This window comes from Sceloporus occidentalis, unplaced genomic scaffold (genome assembly GCF_023333645.1).
Source record: "Sceloporus occidentalis isolate IW3139 unplaced genomic scaffold, rSceOcc1.0.p SCAF_4, whole genome shotgun sequence".
Lineage (NCBI taxonomy): Eukaryota > Metazoa > Chordata > Lepidosauria > Squamata > Phrynosomatidae > Sceloporus > Sceloporus occidentalis.
The window spans coordinates 185,902,891-185,924,054 of NW_028316984.1; the positions used below are offsets into that span (position 1 = coordinate 185,902,891).

Sequence of the window (21,164 nt, forward strand, 5' to 3'; positions counted from 1 at the left end):
TGAACTTTGCAAGCTGTACTATTTTCCTTTTGTCTTGAGAAGAGAGACTCAAATAATTGGTTTCTTGGCTTGGAGAGGCTCATTATGAACCTTGCTCTAATGGAACTGCCACCCACTTCCTCCTGTTCTGCTGTTTCTAGCTGTGCCTAGGCATCCTGTCCCCCTCAGACACCGCCGTATAAATGAGCCAAACAAGCCAAAGCAATCTATTTCAAATCATCTTTCCATCTTGAAAATAAGAGGGAGATGATGATATTATGCACGGTTCATACATTCTTCCGAATGCATATACAGTGGCATAACTCTTGAATTTGAGGAATATGATGACTGATGAAAGGGAGGAGGGTTGTAAGGAGCTTCTGGCTTCAGATGACACCTCTTTCCCTGAATTTGAGAAGCTGGTGACTGAAGCAACTGAGAGACTCCCTCCTCAGTAGGACATAAAAGATGCTGAAGAGTCACTCCATCTCTTGAAGTCCAGCAAAGAGAGAAGGAGCAGCTTCATAGGAGTCAACGTCTGTTAAATAGAAAATATTGACTGATCAAGCACCTGGGAGCCGAAGGCAGCCAGCTATAAAGCTCACAACCCTTGGGAGTCTGACTGGCAGCACTCTTGGTGCTGTGTATTTCTTGAGATTTTTTTGTCTCTGGACTGGCTACATTTAACCAACTCTTGAGATAACCCTTTTTGGTGCCAGTTATCTGGACTAGTGTCTTTCTTTCATGACTTCTGAATGGACTGAGACCTTGCCCCCGCATATTCCTGATTATCACCTTCCTGGATTATCTATGCATGTCCTGGAATGGATTGATTTATATATAGCTGCTTCCCTTATCATAATCTATCCGGGCACTTGTTTTCTGTAGTCATAGGAGAGACAAGGGCAAATGGGTTTCCTCCCACTCCAGGTTACTTTCTCCGCCCTTGTTCCTTAAGATAATTTATTTATTTGTTTCATTTTTATGCTGCTTTTCTACCAGGGTTGTTCACAATAAAAACTTTTTAAAAACTTTACAACAAACATTTTAAAAACAATTATAAACATCAGATAAAACTAAAAACATCAAATAAATATAAAATTATATGCATTAAAAAAACAACACCAAACCGTAACTACAGCACACACGCCATACAAAACCCCGATATGAAAGCCATCCCATGGTTATGTATTAAAATGTATTAGAAAGTATTATACCTACAAAATATACATGTATACACTCTGCCCATGAGGTTTCAGGCCCTTGAAGAGGCAAAGTCTGTGAATTAGTTTGTATGTAATATGGAGAGTTAGCACCCTGGAGATACTAGGCCAGCTGTTCTACTGACCAGGGCTGGCTCAAGCCATTTCATTTCCAGAATCAAAGAAATAAATGCTGCATCCTCTCATTCCATATATAAAAGCAAGGTGGACTGTGAGATGTACTTTTCTTCAGCACTGATGGTATGACAAAGTACTCTACATCTAAGGGTGATTTGGCCAAGTCACACTTTCTCAGCCTCAGAGGAAGACAAGGACAATCCCCCTCTGAAGAAACTTGCTAAGAAAACCCTGTGATAGGTTTGCCTTAGGGTCACCATAAGTCATGAATGACTGGAGGACACACAACAATGACCAAGGAACATTCTGTTGTTACAGACTGTATAGAAAATCCATGGCACCACAAGGTACACCCATTTCATTTATAAACAACTTATTTTATCCGAGCTTGTGCTGGGTCCTACCTCACTTACTGTGTTTTTGAAATGATGATGTCGCATTAGTTGTAACTTGAAAGAAATGAAAGAAAACTGCAATTACACTGCTTGAACAAAATGGTGCAGGCAGGAAGTGTTATGCCGTAAAGCACTATTGCTGAAAGGTACAGCAAAGTACAATGTTTATAGGAACTGGTGCACCTGGGAAAGCCAGAGATTTTCACATGACATTTTCTGACATGTGGTGGGACCGTAGGTATAAAATATGGGGGGGCTTGACTGGGATAGTAAAAAGCATCTATTTCACATTAGGTAAAATGTCAAGGGTCATAAAGTCAGCCCTCTGTATCCACAGATTCTTCATCTATGGATTCAACCATCCATGATTTTAATATACACACACACATACATATACATATACAGTTGGCCCTTCTTATACACGGGTTTTTTATACACGGATTCAAGCATCCACGGTTTGAAAATGTTCCAAAAAAGTATAAATTTGGTATCCATGGGAGGTCCTGGCACCAAACCCTAGCGGATACCAAGGGCCTACTGGACTTCCCATTACTGTCAAGTGTGGTAATTCAGTGGGACGAATGATAGTGTTAGGAACTATCCTTTTGCTGAAAATTACATCATCCCAAGGCAAATTCATTGATATTCCATTCTATATTTCTCTCTTTCAGGTACTTCAAGTGCTATGTATAAACAATGGATTCCAAACACCAATTTTGAAAATACCTCCAATTGGGACAAAGGTCGTGTTCCATGTGCCAGAGATCTCATCCTTTTTGACAGCAATGAGGTGCTTGATTTTTTTAAAAAACTGAACATTTTTGCTGTCAATCATCCTGGCAGTTTATAAGACCAGATACTTAACTCTTTTTCTTTCTTCCAGGCTGTGTCGGTCTTTGTTCAGGCAACACATTCGTTGACAGATATGGTAAGCACACCCATTACCATGACATGCAGAACCAAACATTGTAAAGGGCTGAAGTAGCTGTTCTGTGGTGCAGCTGGACTAGAAAGCCAATTGTTGTAGTCTGCGTTGTTGTACAGTCTGTAGGTTTTACTGTATTACATTGTTAAACACCCCCCCCACACACACACACACACATAATCTTAGCACTATTTCCTTGCCTTCTGTTATTTTGAGGGAGACATTTAGCCCTGGCCAGAGGGAAATCAGCCAATGGTATCCTATACTTCACTTATATTATTATTATTATTATTATTATTATTATTATTATTAATTTACTTCATTTATATGCTACCTTTCCTCCCAAAAAGAGACCCAAGCAGTTCACAGATAACATTGTTTTAAAATTTTACAGTATTTTTCAAAACAAAAAACATCTTACTAAAACCATATATAATTACATGAAACATACAGAAGTTAAAACCATAAATAGAACATACACCTTGTATAAAAGCCTTCCTGACAATGATTACATGTTTTGCTTACTATGTGCCTAAGTCAAGGTACATAAAACACCTAAAGCTAGTCAAATTATTTTGACATAAGAGGCATAAAATTCCTAAAGTACTTCTTCCGCACCCTTTACATTACAATAATAACATATTCAATAACTAACAATTCGTCACTCTTTCATGATTTTCAAAATCTGCTACCTGAGATGGCCACTCTACTTTGACCAAAAAGACAATAAAGTGAGAACCTATTCACTTTATACCCACAAGGCAACAATACAAAACACTGTCAGCGCAACTGCTGGGGTCCAACAACCACTGTCAGCAACTCAAACAAGTCCTGGGGTTAAATCTGACCCTTGGAGCAGAGCTGGCAAATTTCCAGGAGCCGAAGCGTGGCTCCAAAGTCCAAGTTGGGATGACAGCAACTGGATGTCTTCCAGGAACTGCAGCAATGCAGGAACCTCCGGGGACACACAGCAAACCGATGCTATAGCTTCTTCTGATAAACCACCAGAGAAACTAAGTCTCCCAAAGTGCTCTTTATTCACAGTGCTATTATACAAAACTAGATCTCTAAAACTCCAAAACATACCAGTCCAACTCGTTCTACTAACCCACACCACACCCTTGCAACCCCTGGGCTTATATAGTCTCCAGACCATGTGGTCTCTCAAACCCAGTGAGTTCAGGTGTGTAGCCATGTCATGTGTCTCCTGTGCAATCTAGACACATGGTTTCATCAGCAATGGCTATGTGCACTTGGGCACTGAAGGGTCCTTGAGCCAATGAGCTTCAGCTGAGTTTGATCAGCCTTGCCACTCTGCTGAATGCTCATGGCCAAACACACACACATCAAGCATTTTCCTGTGTGCTGTGTTTTAACCCTTCAAATCTCTGACAAACACTTTATTTCTGCTCCAGGAACATCTGTATCAAAAACCACCATAACCCCTAATAACCTAGAAACAACTAGAGACAAACAGATATTAAAAGATGTAAAAGGTATTATATTACACAGAAAAATTAACAAAGCTCTAATATATCACAATAGAGACCACAACCGACCAATACATTTATCGATACCAACAGTGAACAATACATATGAAACCAGTCTTGCAAAGAGTCTGTAGGAAAAGCCCAGCAGAAATACCCAGTTCTGAAGCTGGAGAGTCCCTGAATTCTTAGAAAGTCATTAGTTTCCCCTTTGTTGGAAAGCTCCAAATTCCTGATTTCTGAATTTCCTACATGAAAGATAAGCAGTGTGCATAAATCAAGGACTAGGAGTAGTAGAACAAGAGACCCTGGGAAAATTCTAGTCTCCGTTTCATTTGCAGGAGATTTCTTCAGCTACATCCTTGTTACAGTACAAAATCTAAACATTTATGCAAATACACCATATTAGTGATACAAAATTAATGGACGTATATGTGAACAAATTAACATAAAGATTCAAACTACTTATATCATTTCAGTAATACATACTGCCTACACCACTGAGGCTACTGCTTTCACAGCATGGAATGGCCTTTAACTAACCTCAAGAAAGGAGGTGAATAAATGCCTCTGGTAGTTTTTCTTTTGATATCAGGAACATCTGTTTGAGGACAGGCATTTTTATAGTTTGATTAAAAATATTAAAGTTAACTAAGATTATGCAATTTTAATTCCAAGGTAATCTTGTTCAATCTTTCTATATTGAAATATTCCTTCACCCTTCAGTTTACATGCTGAGGAATTCCTTTACTTCTGTCATAGGTTCCTTGCCAGTGGCAAAGGGTTCTGTGTATTTTTGGGATATGTTTGGTTCATAACTGTGATGACAGTTAAAGTAAGGACTTCTTGGCTCACACCTTACACTCTTAAATCACTACACTTTTAATTTATCTTGAGTACATCCAGACTGATCTAAATGAATATAAGTCTCCAGGACCAGATGAACTACATCCAAGGGTATTAAGAGAAATGGCAAATATAATACCAGAGCCATTGGCAATGATCTTTGAGAACTCCTGGAAAACAGGAGAGATCCCAGCAGACTGGAGGAGGGCAAATCTTCAAAAAGGGGGAAAAAAGGGGAAAAAGAGGATCCAAACAATTATCGTCCAGTTAGTCTGACATCAATACCAGGAAAGATTCTAGAGCAGATCATTAAATAGAGAGTCTGTGAACATCTAGAAAGCAATTCCATAATCACAAAAAGTCAACATGGGTTTCAGAGAAACAACTCATGCCAAACAAATCTGATCTCTTTCTTTGATAAAATTACCAGCTTGGTAGATGAAGGGAATGCTGTGGATATAGTATATCTTGATTTCAGTAAGGCCTTTGACAAGGTTTCCCATGACATTCTTGCAAACAAGCTTGTAAAATGCAGGCTAGACAAGGTAACTGTTACATGGATTTGTAACTGGTTGACCGGCCGAACCCAAAGGGTGCTCAACAATGGCTCCTTTTCATCCTGGAGAGAAGTGACCAGTAGAGTCCCACAGGACTCTGTCCTGGGCCCAGTGCTATTCAACATCTTTATCAATGACTTGGGCCCAGAACAGACAGGCCTTTGTGGCACCCTTGTCATGTATGATGGCTGCCTGGTGGGCAGAGCACCCACACACCCGACAGCTCTTGCCCATGATGAGGGCACCGCAGATACAGCACGCCCACCAGACGCAGTGAGTACTGGTGACATTGCAGCTGCGCCACCTCCAAACGGGGCAATGCATCTGCGATGTCACTGCGCCGTCACTGGTGCTTTGGGGCGGCCGAAGTGTGCCGCAAAAAGAAGCCGCTTCCTGGTGCTCCTTTTTTTGCTGTGCAGAAGCACCGCACAATTTGGTTGCTGCGGCACTCCCGCGAAGCAAAGAGAGGCACCAGGGATGCGCCTCTTTCTGGTGGTCTGTACACCACCTTGGATGACAGAATTGGGATCATACTTATCAAATTTGCAGATGACACCAAACTAGGAGGAGTAGCTAATACACCTGAGGACAGGATCAAAATTCAGAATGACCTTAATAGATTAGAAAGCTGGGCCAAAGCTAACAAAATGAATTTCAACACGGAAAGGTACTGCACTTAGGGTGGAAATGAAAGGCACAGATATAGGATGGGGGACACCTGACATAAGGAGACTACGTGTGAAAGGGAACTGGGAGTCCAAGTAGACCACAAATTGCACATGAGTGAACAGTGTGATGTGGCAGCTAAAAAGGCCAATGCGATTTTAGGCTGCATCAATAGAAGTATAGTGTCTAGATCAAGGGAAGTAATAGTGCCACTCTATTCTTCTCTGGTCAGGCCCCACCTGGAATATTGTGTCCAGTTCTGGGCACCACAGTTTAAAAAGGATGTTGAAAAACTGGAGCATGTCCAAAGAAGGGCAACTAAAATGGTGAAGGATCTGGAAACCATGCCCTATGAGGAACGTCTTAGACAGCTGGGGATGTTTGGCCTGGAGAAGAGAAGGTTAAGAGATGATGTGATAGCCCTGTTTAAATACTTGAAAGGATGTCATATTGAGGGAACAAGCTTGTTTTCTGCTGCTCCAGAGACTAGGACCCGGAACAATGGATGCAAGCTACAGCAAAAGAGATTCCACCTCAACATTAGGAAGAACCTCCTGACAGTAAGGGCTGTTTAACAGTGGAACACACTCCCTTGGAGTGTAGTGGAATCTCCTTCCCTGGAGGTATTTAAACAGAGGCTGGATAGCCATCTGTTCGGGATGCTTTGATTTGGATTTCCTGCATGGCAGGGTTTGGACTGGATGGCCCTTGTAGTCTCTTCCAACTCTATGATTCTATGATCCGAAAGTTCCAGATTTTGTTCCTGTTCTATACTGGGTTAAAATAAACTGACCTACAGAGCTAAGTATAAAACGTCTCTGATCATACCGGGAGATGACAGAAAATATTCTGGGATAAACAAAATGTCAGTGGATCTCCAAAATAAAATCAGAGAGAACAGGAACAAAGTTTGGGAATTTCTGGTCTTTTTAATCAGTCTGGATGTACCCATAGAAATGTAAAATATAATCCATGTAAATGCAAGAAAAGCATTGTGTATACAGTATTTATGTGCCTTCATGTCATCTGTTTACCTATGGTGACCTAATGAATTATACTCAGAGTGGTTTTTTCAGAATACTCAGGATGGTTTTGCCAGTGTCTTCCTCTGAAATATAGCTACAGCACCTGGTACTCTTTGGTCTCCCCTCCAATGACTAACTAAGCCTGACCAGCTTAGCTTCCAAGATCAGATGGGATCTGGTACTTTTAGGATATTTAGGACCTATCTAAGTGCCCCTAGACTTAAATGCAGTTGTTGACTCCAACTCCAGCTAAGTAGCTCTATTGAATCAATGGAAAATTGGGAAGCCAGTCCTTATGTAAAGCCCATTGATTTAATGCGTCTATTCCATTTGGGACTAACAACTGGATTTACACCCTAGTGGACAGCAGATTCACTATTCCACATCAAATAATCCAAGATAGCTTGCACCACAAGGTCCTTTCAGCCAACTCTAAGAATAAAACTATATATTAAAGGGGCTTTGTATTCCCTGTGATTAACACCTTTCTCTCCTTGCGATGGGGTTTCCACAGACATATGTTCTTCAGTAATTAGACTTACAAATTAAGCCTGTGTTTACTTTCTGATGAATGCATGCTAGGTACACAATTGTACAAAATGAAGCACACAGGATAAACAATTAAGGCAATCATGTGCTATGACAAGCAAAGATCTTTAACCACTCAAGAGAGCAGTTCAGGAAAAAAAATGTAATATTCATATTGTCTAGTTTCACCAGGCACCTGATTGTTCTTAACTGTGTATCTTACATTTGCAAGATTCCATGAGAGAGAAAACATGTTAATCACAGGGAATACACAGTCCACGTAATGGCTGAGATCCTATATTATGGACAATAATGTAAAAGTTCCATAGGTGCATCTACACTATGGTTTTTCTCTCATCCTCTGAAGAAGTCACCATTTAGCTATTACCAACACCCCCCCACCACCACCACTCTACATCTCTTCAATGGCTCATAGAAAGCAGAGGAGATTGAAGAAGCATTTGACTATATCCCTATAGCCAGATGGAGAAATCTGACATCATTCATCGAAATCTACCTGAGTCTCACTGGACCAATGCATCATTGGTGGATAGTGTCATTGCACTGCATCATTCTGCCAGATGTTTCTCTGTTCCCACCTCCCACCAGCTACTGAATGGTCATGGAATAGGGGCTATAGCAGCTAAATGGTGAGTCTTTAGGGGCCTTTAGTCATTGCACAATGGAGGAAACTTTCCCAATTTCTACAGCAACCAAATTGGACTTATGCGTGCATACATTACTAACAGAATGGCAATGTTTAGTAAGGCCTGCAGATATCTTTCCCCCTCCATTTCCCTCCCTTCTTAACCACCAACTGCTATTTTCCAGACACTTATACTTCTAATCTCTCTTCTCAATTGGAGTGTCAAAGCACTGATGGGTATCTGTCTTACGCTAGAACTGGATGTTGTTCCAGGAGTCCCTAAGAGTTCTTTTGATGCCGAATACTGTTAAGCTTATACTATCTTAAAAGCTTAATGATGCAATAGATAGTACATAGACAAACATTCCATCTCTTACACTAATGGCATCTAGCATTGCTTCACTTCCAATGGTAGAACTGGACTTCCAAACAATTAATTCTACCTAGACTATTCCCCATTGACAAGGTTATCAAGTCATGTCCGACCCATAGGGTCTCTGTTACTAAGCCAAAGAGCCAGCATTGCCTGAGGACTATTCTGTGATCATGTGGCGAGCATGACTGTACAGAATGCTGTTTATCTTCCTATTGGAGTAGTTTCTATTTATTTACTTGCATTTGCATGCTTTCAAACTGCTAGACTGGCAGAAGCTGGGACTAGTGATGGGCGCTCACCCCATCATGAAGAATTTGGGTCTCAAACTGCCAACCTTCTGATCTTTGGATCATCAGAATTAGCATCTTAACCACTAAGCCACCATATCCCCCAGAAGCAGATTCCAGATCAAATTAGTTTATTTATAAAAAAGGGAATCAACACACATGCAAACACACTCTCTCTCACCCATGCAAGATCTAGTGATGCAAAAGTAGTAAAAGACAATGAGTTGCAGGTTTGTAAAGAGGCACTACTATATGAGCGTACCTCCTGAAGCATACCTCCAATCCTGCAGCAAACCTCCAGTTACAGGTAGGGTTGCCATAACCCAGCTGCAACTGGGAATTTCCTGGTTTTGGTGTCCCCGGGCCCCTCCCGTCCTCGGTGCCGCCAAAAACCAGGACAATCACGGTTGCAGCTGGGTTGCCACAGCCCGTGGGGCCTCGCTGCCCTCCTCCTCCTCGAGGAGGCGGGGAGGAAGAGGAGGGCAGCGAGGCCTGGGGAGGAGGAGGCGAATGTGGAGGCAGTGCCTCCCCGCACGCCTGTGCCACTCACCTCCTCCTCTTCCACCCCCTCCGCCCCAGGCCACACGGCGAATGGAGGAGGGGGAGAAGGAGGAGGAGGAAAAGGAGGAGGGGGAGGAGGTGGTGAGTGAGTGGCCAGAGGCCTCAAGATGGTTTTTTTTTTTGGGGGGGGTGCTTTCAATGCTAACAAGTCTCCCTTGTTTTGACAGTGATAGTGTGGTGATGATGATGATGATGATATGAGTCAGCTTGAGAGGCATGGACGCACTGTTTCTGAAGCCAAGAGAGTGTGACTTTCCAAAGTGCCTTTTCTGTGTGTTTTTGGTTCTTTAATGGTGATATTGATATCAGAAAGACTTTGAGGCAAGGCCAATGTAAATTGCTGTGATTTTTACAAACTCATGCGCAGTGAAGAAAAACCAAAGTCCCTTGAGCAAGTACACACTTCTGAGAAGTACACTTGGTGCAAGAACGGTGAAACCACCTTGACATGTTCAATATGCATAGCCATGTTAAACCATGCTAAGTGTTAAACCCAAGGGGTTTGGTTATGGAATAAGCCTCTGATGCAAGAGGCCATGTTAAGTAAAGCCATGTGAAATGCCCAAATGTGCTGTTGTGTGTGTTTTGGAATGGAGGTTGGGGGTGTTTGGCCAGAAAGGGAAGTACATTTCTGCCATCTGTCTAGAAATAATGCCAAAATGTCCTCCATTTTGATCATGCCTAAGAAACATGCATTTATATTAACATTTTTTAAAAAATAATCATTTTTTTTCGCATGTCCTCCATTAAAAAAACGTGCCCTACATCTGTCCTACATTTGTCCCGGTTTGGAGGTCCTGACTTATGGCAACCCTAGTTACAGGGTTACTGGAATGAGGATGGCTCAATGGCCGGCTTTGCAGGGAGGTTAGCATCTCTGACTGAGCCCTGCCTATCAACTTTTTTTGAGGGGTGAAGGGGCCCTTCCTCCACCTTGGGCAAAATACTAAAATTCTGGTTTGGTTGCCCCCATGCCGGTTCACCAACTGGAAAACAGTCATGGATCTGATCTCCCAGATCCACCACAGACCAAGTTAAAAATCTCCAGGGTGGTTCCCACAAGGCGATGGACACAGATACAGGGATCTGCCCCTAAAAAAACAGTGCTTTAGCTGGTGAAGGGGGTGACAAGGAAAGGAAAGGAAAGGAAAGGAAAGGAAAGGAAAGGAAAGGAAAGGAAAGGAAAGGAAAGGAAAGGAAAGGAAAGGAAAGGAAAGGATCTGTGCCACAGGAGGAATTTTAAGATGTTTGTGGTGTGCTTATGGAGAATGAGTGACTGGATCCTAAAAGGTCCTTGGTTCTCCCAACCCAAGATAGTCCTTGAAATGGAGAATCCAGGTGCTGCATCCAGATATAGTTCCCAGGGCTAGTCTGAGTTCACCTTGTGGGGTGACAGTGGCTAAAACACAGCCCAAAAACAACAAAGTGGAAAAGAGCCATCCTCGATAGTTAGCCCTTGTGGCTTGAACACACTGTGAACCAACAACCCTCTTAAGGCCCCATTCCCACTGGCTTATAACGCGGATCAGGATGCGAATCATGGGTGCATCATTCCCATTTGAGCACGCATTCGATCCACATTGCTCCGATATCGTTCCCATTGGAATTCGAATCTGACTCCCATGTGATCGAATTATCCTTAAAAACCCCGAATCAGTGGTTGATAAACTGGTTTAATTTAGCAGCACATTTTCAGCAAGTTTTCCTGTGCCTCCCGAGTCTGATTTGCAGCATACGAATGGGAACGACAAGGGTGTCTGATTCAGGAACTAGGGGATGGGAGGAGCAGTGCTCAAGGGGCTGGCTTGGGGGTGTCACCCGCTTGTTCTCTTTCTTGCATTACTGTTTGCATAGCCTTTCCCCCAGTGGAGTGGGAAGCAGGGAAGACACTGAAGAGCCTAGGATGCAGAGGGATTTGGGGTGAACAGAGGTTCCTTCTCTCTTCCAGAGGGACTATGGGAAGACACAGAAGACTGGGATGCAAAGGGATTTGAGGGGAATAAAGGCTCCCTTCTCACTTTCCCAAGGGGAAAAGCGCCTAAGCGATTGATTGGCTGTGACGTCAAGCGCTTAGTCACTTGATTGACAGCTGCTTTTAAAAAAAGAGTTTCCGGAAGGGCAATGGGAAAGGGGAGCAAAATAACCTGCTTCAAATTACCATGGGGAAAAAACCAATGGGAATGAAAACAGAGGTAAAAAACCCCCGGTCTGTTTGCACTCATTTTTAATGGGAACGATGGGTCAGATTCTTTTACGACTCAGGAAAAAAATCCAAGTCAGAATCGCAGCGATATACGTCACGTTATATGCCCAGTGGGAATGGCCCCTAAGACAGGAATGGGATCAGGAGCTGTAGTATTGTAGCACTCTTTTCTTGGCTGTCTTTTCTATCTATACTGTATCTTCAGCAAGCCACAGCATCTAGTCATACTGTAGTAACTGGCTGCTCTGAGCTCCCTAGTGTGTTTGCCAGGGAACAATTCTACATTTGTGAAAGAACTGGGCTACGTGACAGAGTGTGTCCCTTTCTCTGCGCACCCCATCTGTGTTTTCTTGTTAATGCATTTCAGCTTCACCAGTGCCTGAGTCGAAAGCGTCTCCTAAAGATTTGTCGTGCTCCGCGAGGACCCTTTCCATCAAATAACACCGTTTTAAACTATAATGCTAAGCCGTACTTAGAACATTTAATAGTCTAGCAAGCACACACAGATGAAACGGAACTGTTTGAAAGCAAATAGCCCTTTTGTTGGTGCTGTAAACAATACTGTGTCAAAATATCTGCTTTTTCATCCTCTCCACCACACCACCACCTCCCCTTTTCAAATAATATTCATACTGGGGAATGGCGACTGAGGTTGCTACGGTGATTTGATTTCCCAGCCACTGAGTTACCAACCATTCAATAGCTGCATTCAGAATTGTTTATATTCCGCAGCTACATAATGCAGTCTAACATGAAAGGGCTATCTTTCCTCCACCCCATGTTTATGCCCACCCACTGCGGTCAGCAGCAGAGCTGCAGCTCCACAGGCTATTACCACTGGCAGTGAAGTTGGTAGGGGTGCAGCATAAGGCCTTTTCATTTGCAGCTGCCAGGCTCTAGAAAAATGCACCATCCAGGGGAATTTCCCCCCCCCCCTTCCCTGGTGAGATGGCTGTGTCAGGATATGAACCCAGGTTTTCCCAGTCCTGGAGTAGCCCTTAAACACTAGACTGCATTGGCTCTCCATTCTGCCCCATCCAAAAAGTTACTAAGGCTGCACCCACACTACAGAAATTTGACACTGCCATGGCTCAAAGCTATGGAATTCTGGGAATTGTCACTTCTTGGAGCACCAGAGCTCTGCTACAAGCTACAATTCCCAGAATTCCCTAGCACTGAGCCATGGCAGTTAAAGTGGGGTCAAACTGGATTATGTCTACAGTGCAGATGCAGCTTGACAGAAGGATTGGTGTCAAACAGTGCAGGGAGGGCTTTGGGTTTTCAAAATGCTGTGGGATGACAGGGTCAGTTAGCTTTTCAGTTTGTGTGGTCATGTAAATACATATGTGTTTTTGCCTCCTTCTGTTATTTTATGCTGTGTGTGTGTGTTCATTCATGCAAGTGAATGTGTCACTGCAACTGTTCAAATAGCCACTATAATTTTATGTGCCGTACTTTATTCAAGCTACTTAAACTGCTAATTAGTTGGACGTTTTAATAAGACAGCATGCTGTGTTTAACTGGTCTAAAAGCATCCACATGAGAAATTCTCCTCTGCTGTGTGTGTAATTATTTTGAATGTACAAAATTATAGGAGAAAGGAGATGCACAGGTAGCATGCTTGGCACTGTGGGCAGAAGGGAGAAGTAGATGTAGAATTTTTGGGAAATCTTTGCAGTTTTACTAGAATTTTAAAGCAAAGCAATTGCTTTTTTGCACAGTTTTGTTGTTAGCTGCCCTTGAGTCGACTCCGACATATGGCGACTTTGTGGATGAGATCCAATACTCCATGTCCTCTACTGCTCTGCACAGGCCCTGCAAATCCATGCCTGTGACCCCCCCTTATTGAATCCATCCATCTGGCATGTGGTCTTCCCCTCCTTTTTCTACCCTCTACCTTTCCTAGCATTATTGTTTTCTATAGTGATCCATGCATTCTCATTATGTGGCAAAAGTACAACTGCCTCAATTTGATCAACTTGGCTTCCAAGGAGAGTTCTAGTTTGATCTGTTCAGGGACCCATTTGTTAGTCTTTTTGGCTGTCCATAGTATCTTAAGCTTGCTTCTCCAGCATCACATCCTGAATACGCTGATTTTGTGAAGTCGGAGGCTTTCGTGGCCAGCATCCATAGTTTTTTGTAGGTTATTCAAGCTATGTGGCTGTGTCCTGCAAGAGTTTATTCCTGATGTTCACCTGCATTTGTGGCTGGCATCTTCAGAGAATGGTGGCATGGAGGTGTATGGGGTATATGTACTTTGTGATCCTTGGTTGGGGAGAAGAGATTTACATGTTAATCTGTGTTGACCTGTTGGTGAATGGCCAGGCTCAGGATAGGAGGAAAATGCGAGAAGGCTTTGTGTCTATTTAATTAGTGATACATTGTCTGATCCTGGGTGATGTTCATTTGCATTTGCTGGGTTTTGATTTTGGTGTTTTTCAGGACTGGTAGCCAAACTTTGTTTACTTTAAGGGTTTCTTCTTTCCTGTTGAAGTTGTCTAGGTGTTTGTGGATTTCAGTGGCTTCCCTGTGCATTCTGAACTGATAGCTGTTGGCATGGTCCAGAATTTCAGTGTTTTCAAATAGCATTTTATCCTCAGGATGTGTTCTGCTACTGCTGATCTTTCTGGCTGACCTAGCCTGCAGTGTCTCTCGTGTTCCTTGATTCGTGTTTGAACACTGCATTTGGTGGTCCCTATGCAGACTTGTCCGCTGATGCACGGTGTGCAGTAAACTCCTGCGGCTCTGAGAGGGTCTCTCCTGTCCTTTGCTGAGTGCAGCATTTGCTGGATTTCCTTGGTCGGTTGGCCTTTGTATTTTCATCTTTGACCTTCCTTAGTAACTGTTCCAATTCTGTGATGTCTTCCTCCAATATTATTGTGTCATCTGCATACCATAGGTTGTTGATGTTCCTTCCTCCTATCTTCACTCCTGCTTCTTCTGAGTCCAAACCTGCTCTTGGTATGATATTTTCTCCATACAAATTGAACAGATAGGGTGATAGAATGGAGCTTTGCCTGACCCTTTTTCCAACTGGGAGCCATTCTGTTTCTCCATCTCCTGTTCTAAATACAGATTTCTCATTAGAATTATCAAATATAGTGGCATTCCCATGTCTTTAAAAACATTCCATAGCTTTTCATGATCTATGCGGTCAAGGGCTCTGCTGTAGTCTATGGAGCACATGCTGATTTTCTTCTGAAATTCCTTGGTTCACTCCATTAATGTTTTCAGTGTGGTCCCGATAGCCTTGGTAATATTTCCATGGAGAAAGACAAGAGGTGACCTGAAGGAAGTGATGTACTTCACTGGGAACAATATCATCTCCTTCAGGTCATCTTTTATCTTTGTCTAAGATGTTTTGGGTTGCAGGTCCCAGAATCTGTCACCAGTAGCTGTGCAGGGTAGGACTGATGGAAACTGTAGTTCCTTAACATCTCTTATCTGTTCATTTCTGATGTGTATTCCTTCTCCACCAACCCTGGTTCTGGCCCATTTAATACTCAGATTATACCACGTGCATTGTAGAAGACAGGAGTAAGTCACATGCTGTGCTTGCATAAAATAAGATGTACTCAATCAGATTGGTGGTCCTGTTTCCCATAGCAGTTACTGAGATACTTTACAGAAGGCATCAAGACAATTGTTCCCACCTTCCTTCTCTGCTGTAGCCACCAGCAATCAGAAGTATTCTGCCTCTGAATACTGATATTTTCAGTGTTCTATGAAACACTAAAAATAGCTGCTACTACAGTGAGCCCTTGGTATCCCATCAGGTTTGGTTCCAGGACCTATCCTGGATACCAACATCCTTGGATGTTCACGCCCCATTAAATATAATGGATAGTAAAGTTGTGTCCCTTTTATACAATGGCAAAATCAAGTTTTGCTTTTGGGAATTTATATAGTTTTTAAATATTTTCTAGCTGTGGTTGCTTGCATCCGACTGTATCCTGATTTTCTGTGAATTTGTCTAATCCCCTTTCAAAGCTAACTAAATAAATATCCCAAAAGAAAGCTGAGTTAGTCTGTTTCAGCATAAAAGGACATAAAAGAACCCAGCAGCACCTTTTGAGACTAGTTGGTATATTCTAGCATGAGCTTTCATTGATATCAATCCACTTCTTCTGCACTGACAACCAGTGGCATAGCTGCACTGGGTGACACCCGGTGTGGGGGAGTGTGACTTTGTGGGGGGGGGGTTAGGACATCTGGTCCCAGACTTCCAGTGGGTGCATGGGAGCGCCCACGCAGGTTAGAGGGAGGTCCATGTGGTCCAGAGGGGCAGCCACACAGGACCCAGAAGCTCTTGCTCCTGCATGGCCCGGAATGGCACCCACATGGCCCCAAAAGCTCCTGCACAGTTTGGAATGGCACCCGCATGGCCTCAGGAGCTCTCGCACAGACCCCAAGAATGCTCACACAGGCCCCAAGAGTTCCCACATGGGCCGAAGCACCATCTTCTGGGGTGCCATCCGGGGCGACTCTCACCCCACCAGTGATGCTACTACTGACAACCCCTTAGATTTTTAAAAAATATTATCTTGCTAACTTATCATGAATTTCAGAGACAGAAAGTACTGGAAGAGAATATTTTTATAGCCCCTGCTGTCACAGTCCAGCCTGAAGGACTTTGTTCATATAATCAGAACCAGGAATGCTAATGTTGTTATAACAATTAAGGAAGAATCTGAAGACAGAGTTTGAGAGTGGGGGCACAGGGCAGATCTTTGCCCAGCTGAACATTTAACAACAGAATAAAAGGGCATATTGAGCTATAGAGACACTTCCCTTGAGTGTCTTTTTATTACCATTGGACTCATAAAAACTTGCCTCCAACATTTCACAGATGAAAACTGAGATGTGTGGCCAAGCAACATCAGAGTGTTGTCAAGACAGCAACAGTTAGGAGGAACATATAAGCTAAGAGAGGGTACAGCAGTTTTTGTCTTTTGTCTCTGCTGCCTCCTCTCCTTCCACCTGTCCCTGCTGAGTTAAGTGAGTGCAAACTATGTTTGCACTTTAAACTCTAGTTTCCAGCAACTAAAGCAAGCCGAAGACACAAGTGGGGGGATAGGAAGAGGAGAAAGAAAATGAGACAAGTTAAAAGCAGCTGAAAAAGTAGGACAGCAGAGGATTAATTTGGACTGTCCCTGCTATATTGGGACAGTTGGAGAATATGTGGGATCATTTGTAGTTTGAATAATGGTTTTAAATTGTAAAGTGATGGCATCTGGACTTCCCAATGAGCTAGTTGTTGTTGCTGCTGCTGTTGTTTTTTTAGCTCCAAGTCATTTTTATTTTACTCAAGCTAACCTTAAGATCATGGGGTTTTCTTGGCAAGATTTGTTCAGAGGGGATTTTCCTTTCCTCTGAGGCTGAGAGAACGTGACTTCCCCAAGGTCACCCAGTGGGTTTCCATGGCCAAGCAGAGATTCAAACCCTGGTCTCCAGAGTCTTAATTCTATGCTCAATCCACTATACCACTCTGGCTCTCAACAGTTTGACATTTTGAGATCTTCTGGACTCAATGGCTTTTTCTTCCCAGGAAGAAAACTTTCTCTTCCAAGCACCCAAAACAAAAATTAAAAACTACCCCATTTTTCCTGATAAGAAGGAATGGAGGGAGACTCCATTCTCGCTTGAGAGTAATTGTGTATGTATTCATGCACATGTGTATATGTAGAATTCTTGTGAATTCCTTTGGGACATCTCCTTCCTTCTCTGTGTTTCCCAAGTGTGCAAAACTGGAGTGTGGCATTTAATTTATCTGATGTGGAAAGTATAAAAGTATTTCTTTAAAAGTACGATCAGGTAGCTAACAGCAGCCTGTTAATTTCTCCTCATTTTAAAGGTCCACCCAGCCCAGGTCTTTTGCATTTACTGTTATTGTAATTTTTATTTATATCCCATCTTCTCCCCAATCTGGAACTCAAGGTACCTCACAAAGATTAAAACATTCACCTTTAAAATTCATATTGTACAAAAACTAACAATATAATTAAACCAACAAGGGAATTAAGAGCAGTTAAAAGCAAGACCATTAGAAAGAAAACAAATAAACAATACAGTACCTTCTAACAAGCCCTTTCACTCCAGAGCAGCCAGTCACTGAAGGCCTGCTGAAACAAAAAAGATCTCCATTCCCCTGGCTACAAAATGATAGCAGGAAAGACGCAGTGATTCCCAATGCTTTGGGTTTCTGCTCCCAGTACTTGTGACTGTTGGCCAAGTTGATAGGGGCTTCTGGGAGTTGACGTTCAAAACACCTGGAAGACCAAAGTTTGGGAATCACTACAGAAAGGGCATTCCAGAGCCTGGGAACAGCCACCAATAATGCCCTCTCCCTCTCAATTGTACATATAAACCAGCATATGCAATTTTATGCAAACCAATCCTAGGAGTTTATTGTGTTAATAAATAAACCAGCTTGCCTCTTCCAGCTTGAATTCAGTATCTGGGATGCGCCCAGATATTATCATACCTAAATTGTCATCGATTTAGCTGGGATGCCACCGCCTGAATGCATCCCGGGTCGAAGCCTCGCTCAGCCAGCCAATTTTTGAAGTCAGTGATTTAGGTATGATAACATCCCAGATCTTGAAGTCAAGTTGGAAGAGGTAAACTGGCTTATTTGTTAATGCGATAAGCCCCCTATTGTGCCTCATTTTTGTTCATAGCCATCTTCTCTTCCCAGTGTATATTTACTCAGAAGTAAGTCTTATAGAGTTTGCCAGTACTTTCTCTTACCCTTTGCAAGCAGAATCAAAGCAAACGTTGCCCTACTCACGGTTTGCTGCCAGAAGAGCCATGCCCTCATTGATCTTGTGAACCACCACTTCCTCTCCCTTTCTCCTCTCACTGGAGAAGTGGTTTGAGTGTTGGACTAGGATTCCAGGAGACTAAGGCCTTGTCTGCAGGGTCCCCCTTGTTCTGGCATCATCTTGTTTGGATGATGCATGGCCCAAATTCTGGTTCTGGTGTGGGCAGTTTGAATGATGTAAAGCATTTACTACACCAGAATAGGAGTATACCAAGGTTAAATTTCCAGAAAGATCTAGAGCTCTCTATTTCTGTGTGGCAGTTGCTATCTGGTTAGGTGTCCCATTGAGCCACCCACGCATCTGCTGCTGCCATGGGTCATTCACCTCTGAGGTCAGAATGAGTAGCCCAACATGTGGCCATCACTGAGTACCTTATTCTGCGTGACCTACAGTGGCAGCACATGCAAGGGGTGGCTTGGCAGGATGCCCTGCTGCTGTAGTGCAGAAAGAAAGGCCAAGGTAACAAGGGCAGAAAGGGGCAACTGCAGGGCCAGATACTCCAGGCTGCCCCTGGAGTATCCTAGCCAGTGCAGACTAGGTCCAAGGTTTGAATCTCTGCTCAACTATTGAAACCTAATGGGTGACCTTGGGCTCTCTCAGCCTTAAGAAGGCAATGGCAAGCCTCCTCTGGGTAGTTCTTGCCGAGAAAACCCTAGGATAAGGTCACCGTAAATCAGAGTCAAGATGAAGGCACACAACTATAATTCTGGTGCTGAAGATTCTTGTGGAGTGCCTTTCATTCCTATGTTCCCCATTCCTGCTTAGCATTTGGAAATGGTAAATGATGACATAGTTACCTATAACAAGTTACTATTTTTTATAATAAGGATGTAATAAAGATACATTTCAGAAAGTAATGTAAGAGAGGAGACAAAGATCTTTGGTGACATAGTGAATAACATTTTCAGTTGCTTTTCAACTTTTTTGGCATTTTAAGGCATTTCCAGAAAGATCCGGATAGAAATTTTAAAAATTTGTGAATTGCCTTATCAATATGTTTTTAAACAAAAGTAACAAAAGGTAATATAAAAACAGGGAGCAAGACAAGTTACTTTGTAAGTATTGTAGTGAATTACCACAATGAATTATTTTAAAAACAACAACACTGTAACAAGAAACTGGAACAAATTACTTTTTAACAGTAAAAGTCCATGCTCTGGTTTTCATTCTCAGCCTGGATGGATGGCAGTAGAAGGCACTTTGCAAATTTGTAGACTGTTTGTGAATATGTAAATCAAATAGTGCAGGCCTTTGTGCAGACTGGATTGGAATGCTTGCAGGAAACTCAATCGCTCAGTTGCTTTGCAGCAAATAGCAAGATATTTCTCCCTTACCTCTCAGCGATTATGATGAGGTCTTGTAAACATTATCCAGGTTCAATATAGTTTTTTAAATACTATTTTAAAATACAAGTACTTCTAAAAATTGATGAGCAATCTCTCACACACGACAGAGAGGGCCCCTCTTAAAATGAGGTTACCTACAGCCCTATGCTTTACAATATTTCATGTAAAAACCTAACTATACTTAATGCTTTTGTAACCTTATACATATTTATGCTTTACACCAGGGGTGGGCAACTATGGGGCAGGGGTAGAGGGCTGTCCTAGCCTTGCAGGGAACCTGGGAGTACTGTCCCACATCTCTCCACTCCTTCCACAAGAAAAATACACTTTTTGGCTGAAAATGCCTCTCAAAGTCCTCTGAATGTATTTCATCATATTTTTGGGATCTCCGGGTCATTCTCCTTTAAAACAAACAAACAAATAAAAAACCATGCAAACAAACAAATAAAAAACCATGGGAGAAATGTCATAAAAATGCATCCTATTCTCAGAGGGCATTTGGAAGCATTTTAGGGCATTTTTTTGGAGAGCACACTTTGCCCACCCCTGATTTACACAGTGCATAGGCGAATTACAGATTCATTGCCAGACTATGTAGGACATGTTGACATGGGCCAAATGAACCAGTTTTCCCCTGCCCTTGCTACAAACTGACTTCACGAAATAGTGGCAAAGCACAAATTGAACTTCAGACTGTCTTCATGATGTGAGGCCAATTCCACATCAAATCTGGACGATCCCTACCTGAAACCACATTAAAAAGACTTATCTTTTGCAAGTGGCTTCACTAGGTTTGACATCATCCATTGTGGTAACTCATGGTGTCACACACACCCATTGACTTCCTCCCATGCCCCACCATACAGATCCTTTGCAATACTTTTTGTACTAATGTTACTCATTAATCACAATTCCTGTATATTACTGAATGTAATGGTAATAGTTGTGACATAAACAACTAACAAAATTAAAATCAAACCTTTAAATTACAATATCATACCCAAAGCCTAAATGCATTTACATATATATAGTTCCATGTGGTTGAAGTGAAAATTTGGTAAAATTTTGTGATGCTTTTAAAGAATTTTAAAATATATATATTTAATTTTTTTAAAAAAATTTAAAAAATTAATTGTAAAATCTGGGGCCTCTCCTTTCTCCTCCCATTAGGCC

At 42.3% G+C, this 21,164-nt stretch overlaps 1 protein-coding gene across 1 annotated transcript in view; it reads left to right on the plus strand.

The window, feature by feature from the left end:
• Positions 1-21,164, plus strand: part of AMN (amnion associated transmembrane protein) — a 144,563-nt gene that overhangs the window by 35,818 nt on the left and 87,581 nt on the right. Inside the window, exons 3-4 of the mRNA XM_089523175.1 lie at positions 2,386-2,504; positions 2,598-2,642. Of these exons, the coding sequence (XP_089379301.1) occupies positions 2,386-2,504; positions 2,598-2,642 (164 nt within the window). The remainder of the gene's footprint in view (positions 1-2,385; positions 2,505-2,597; positions 2,643-21,164) is intronic.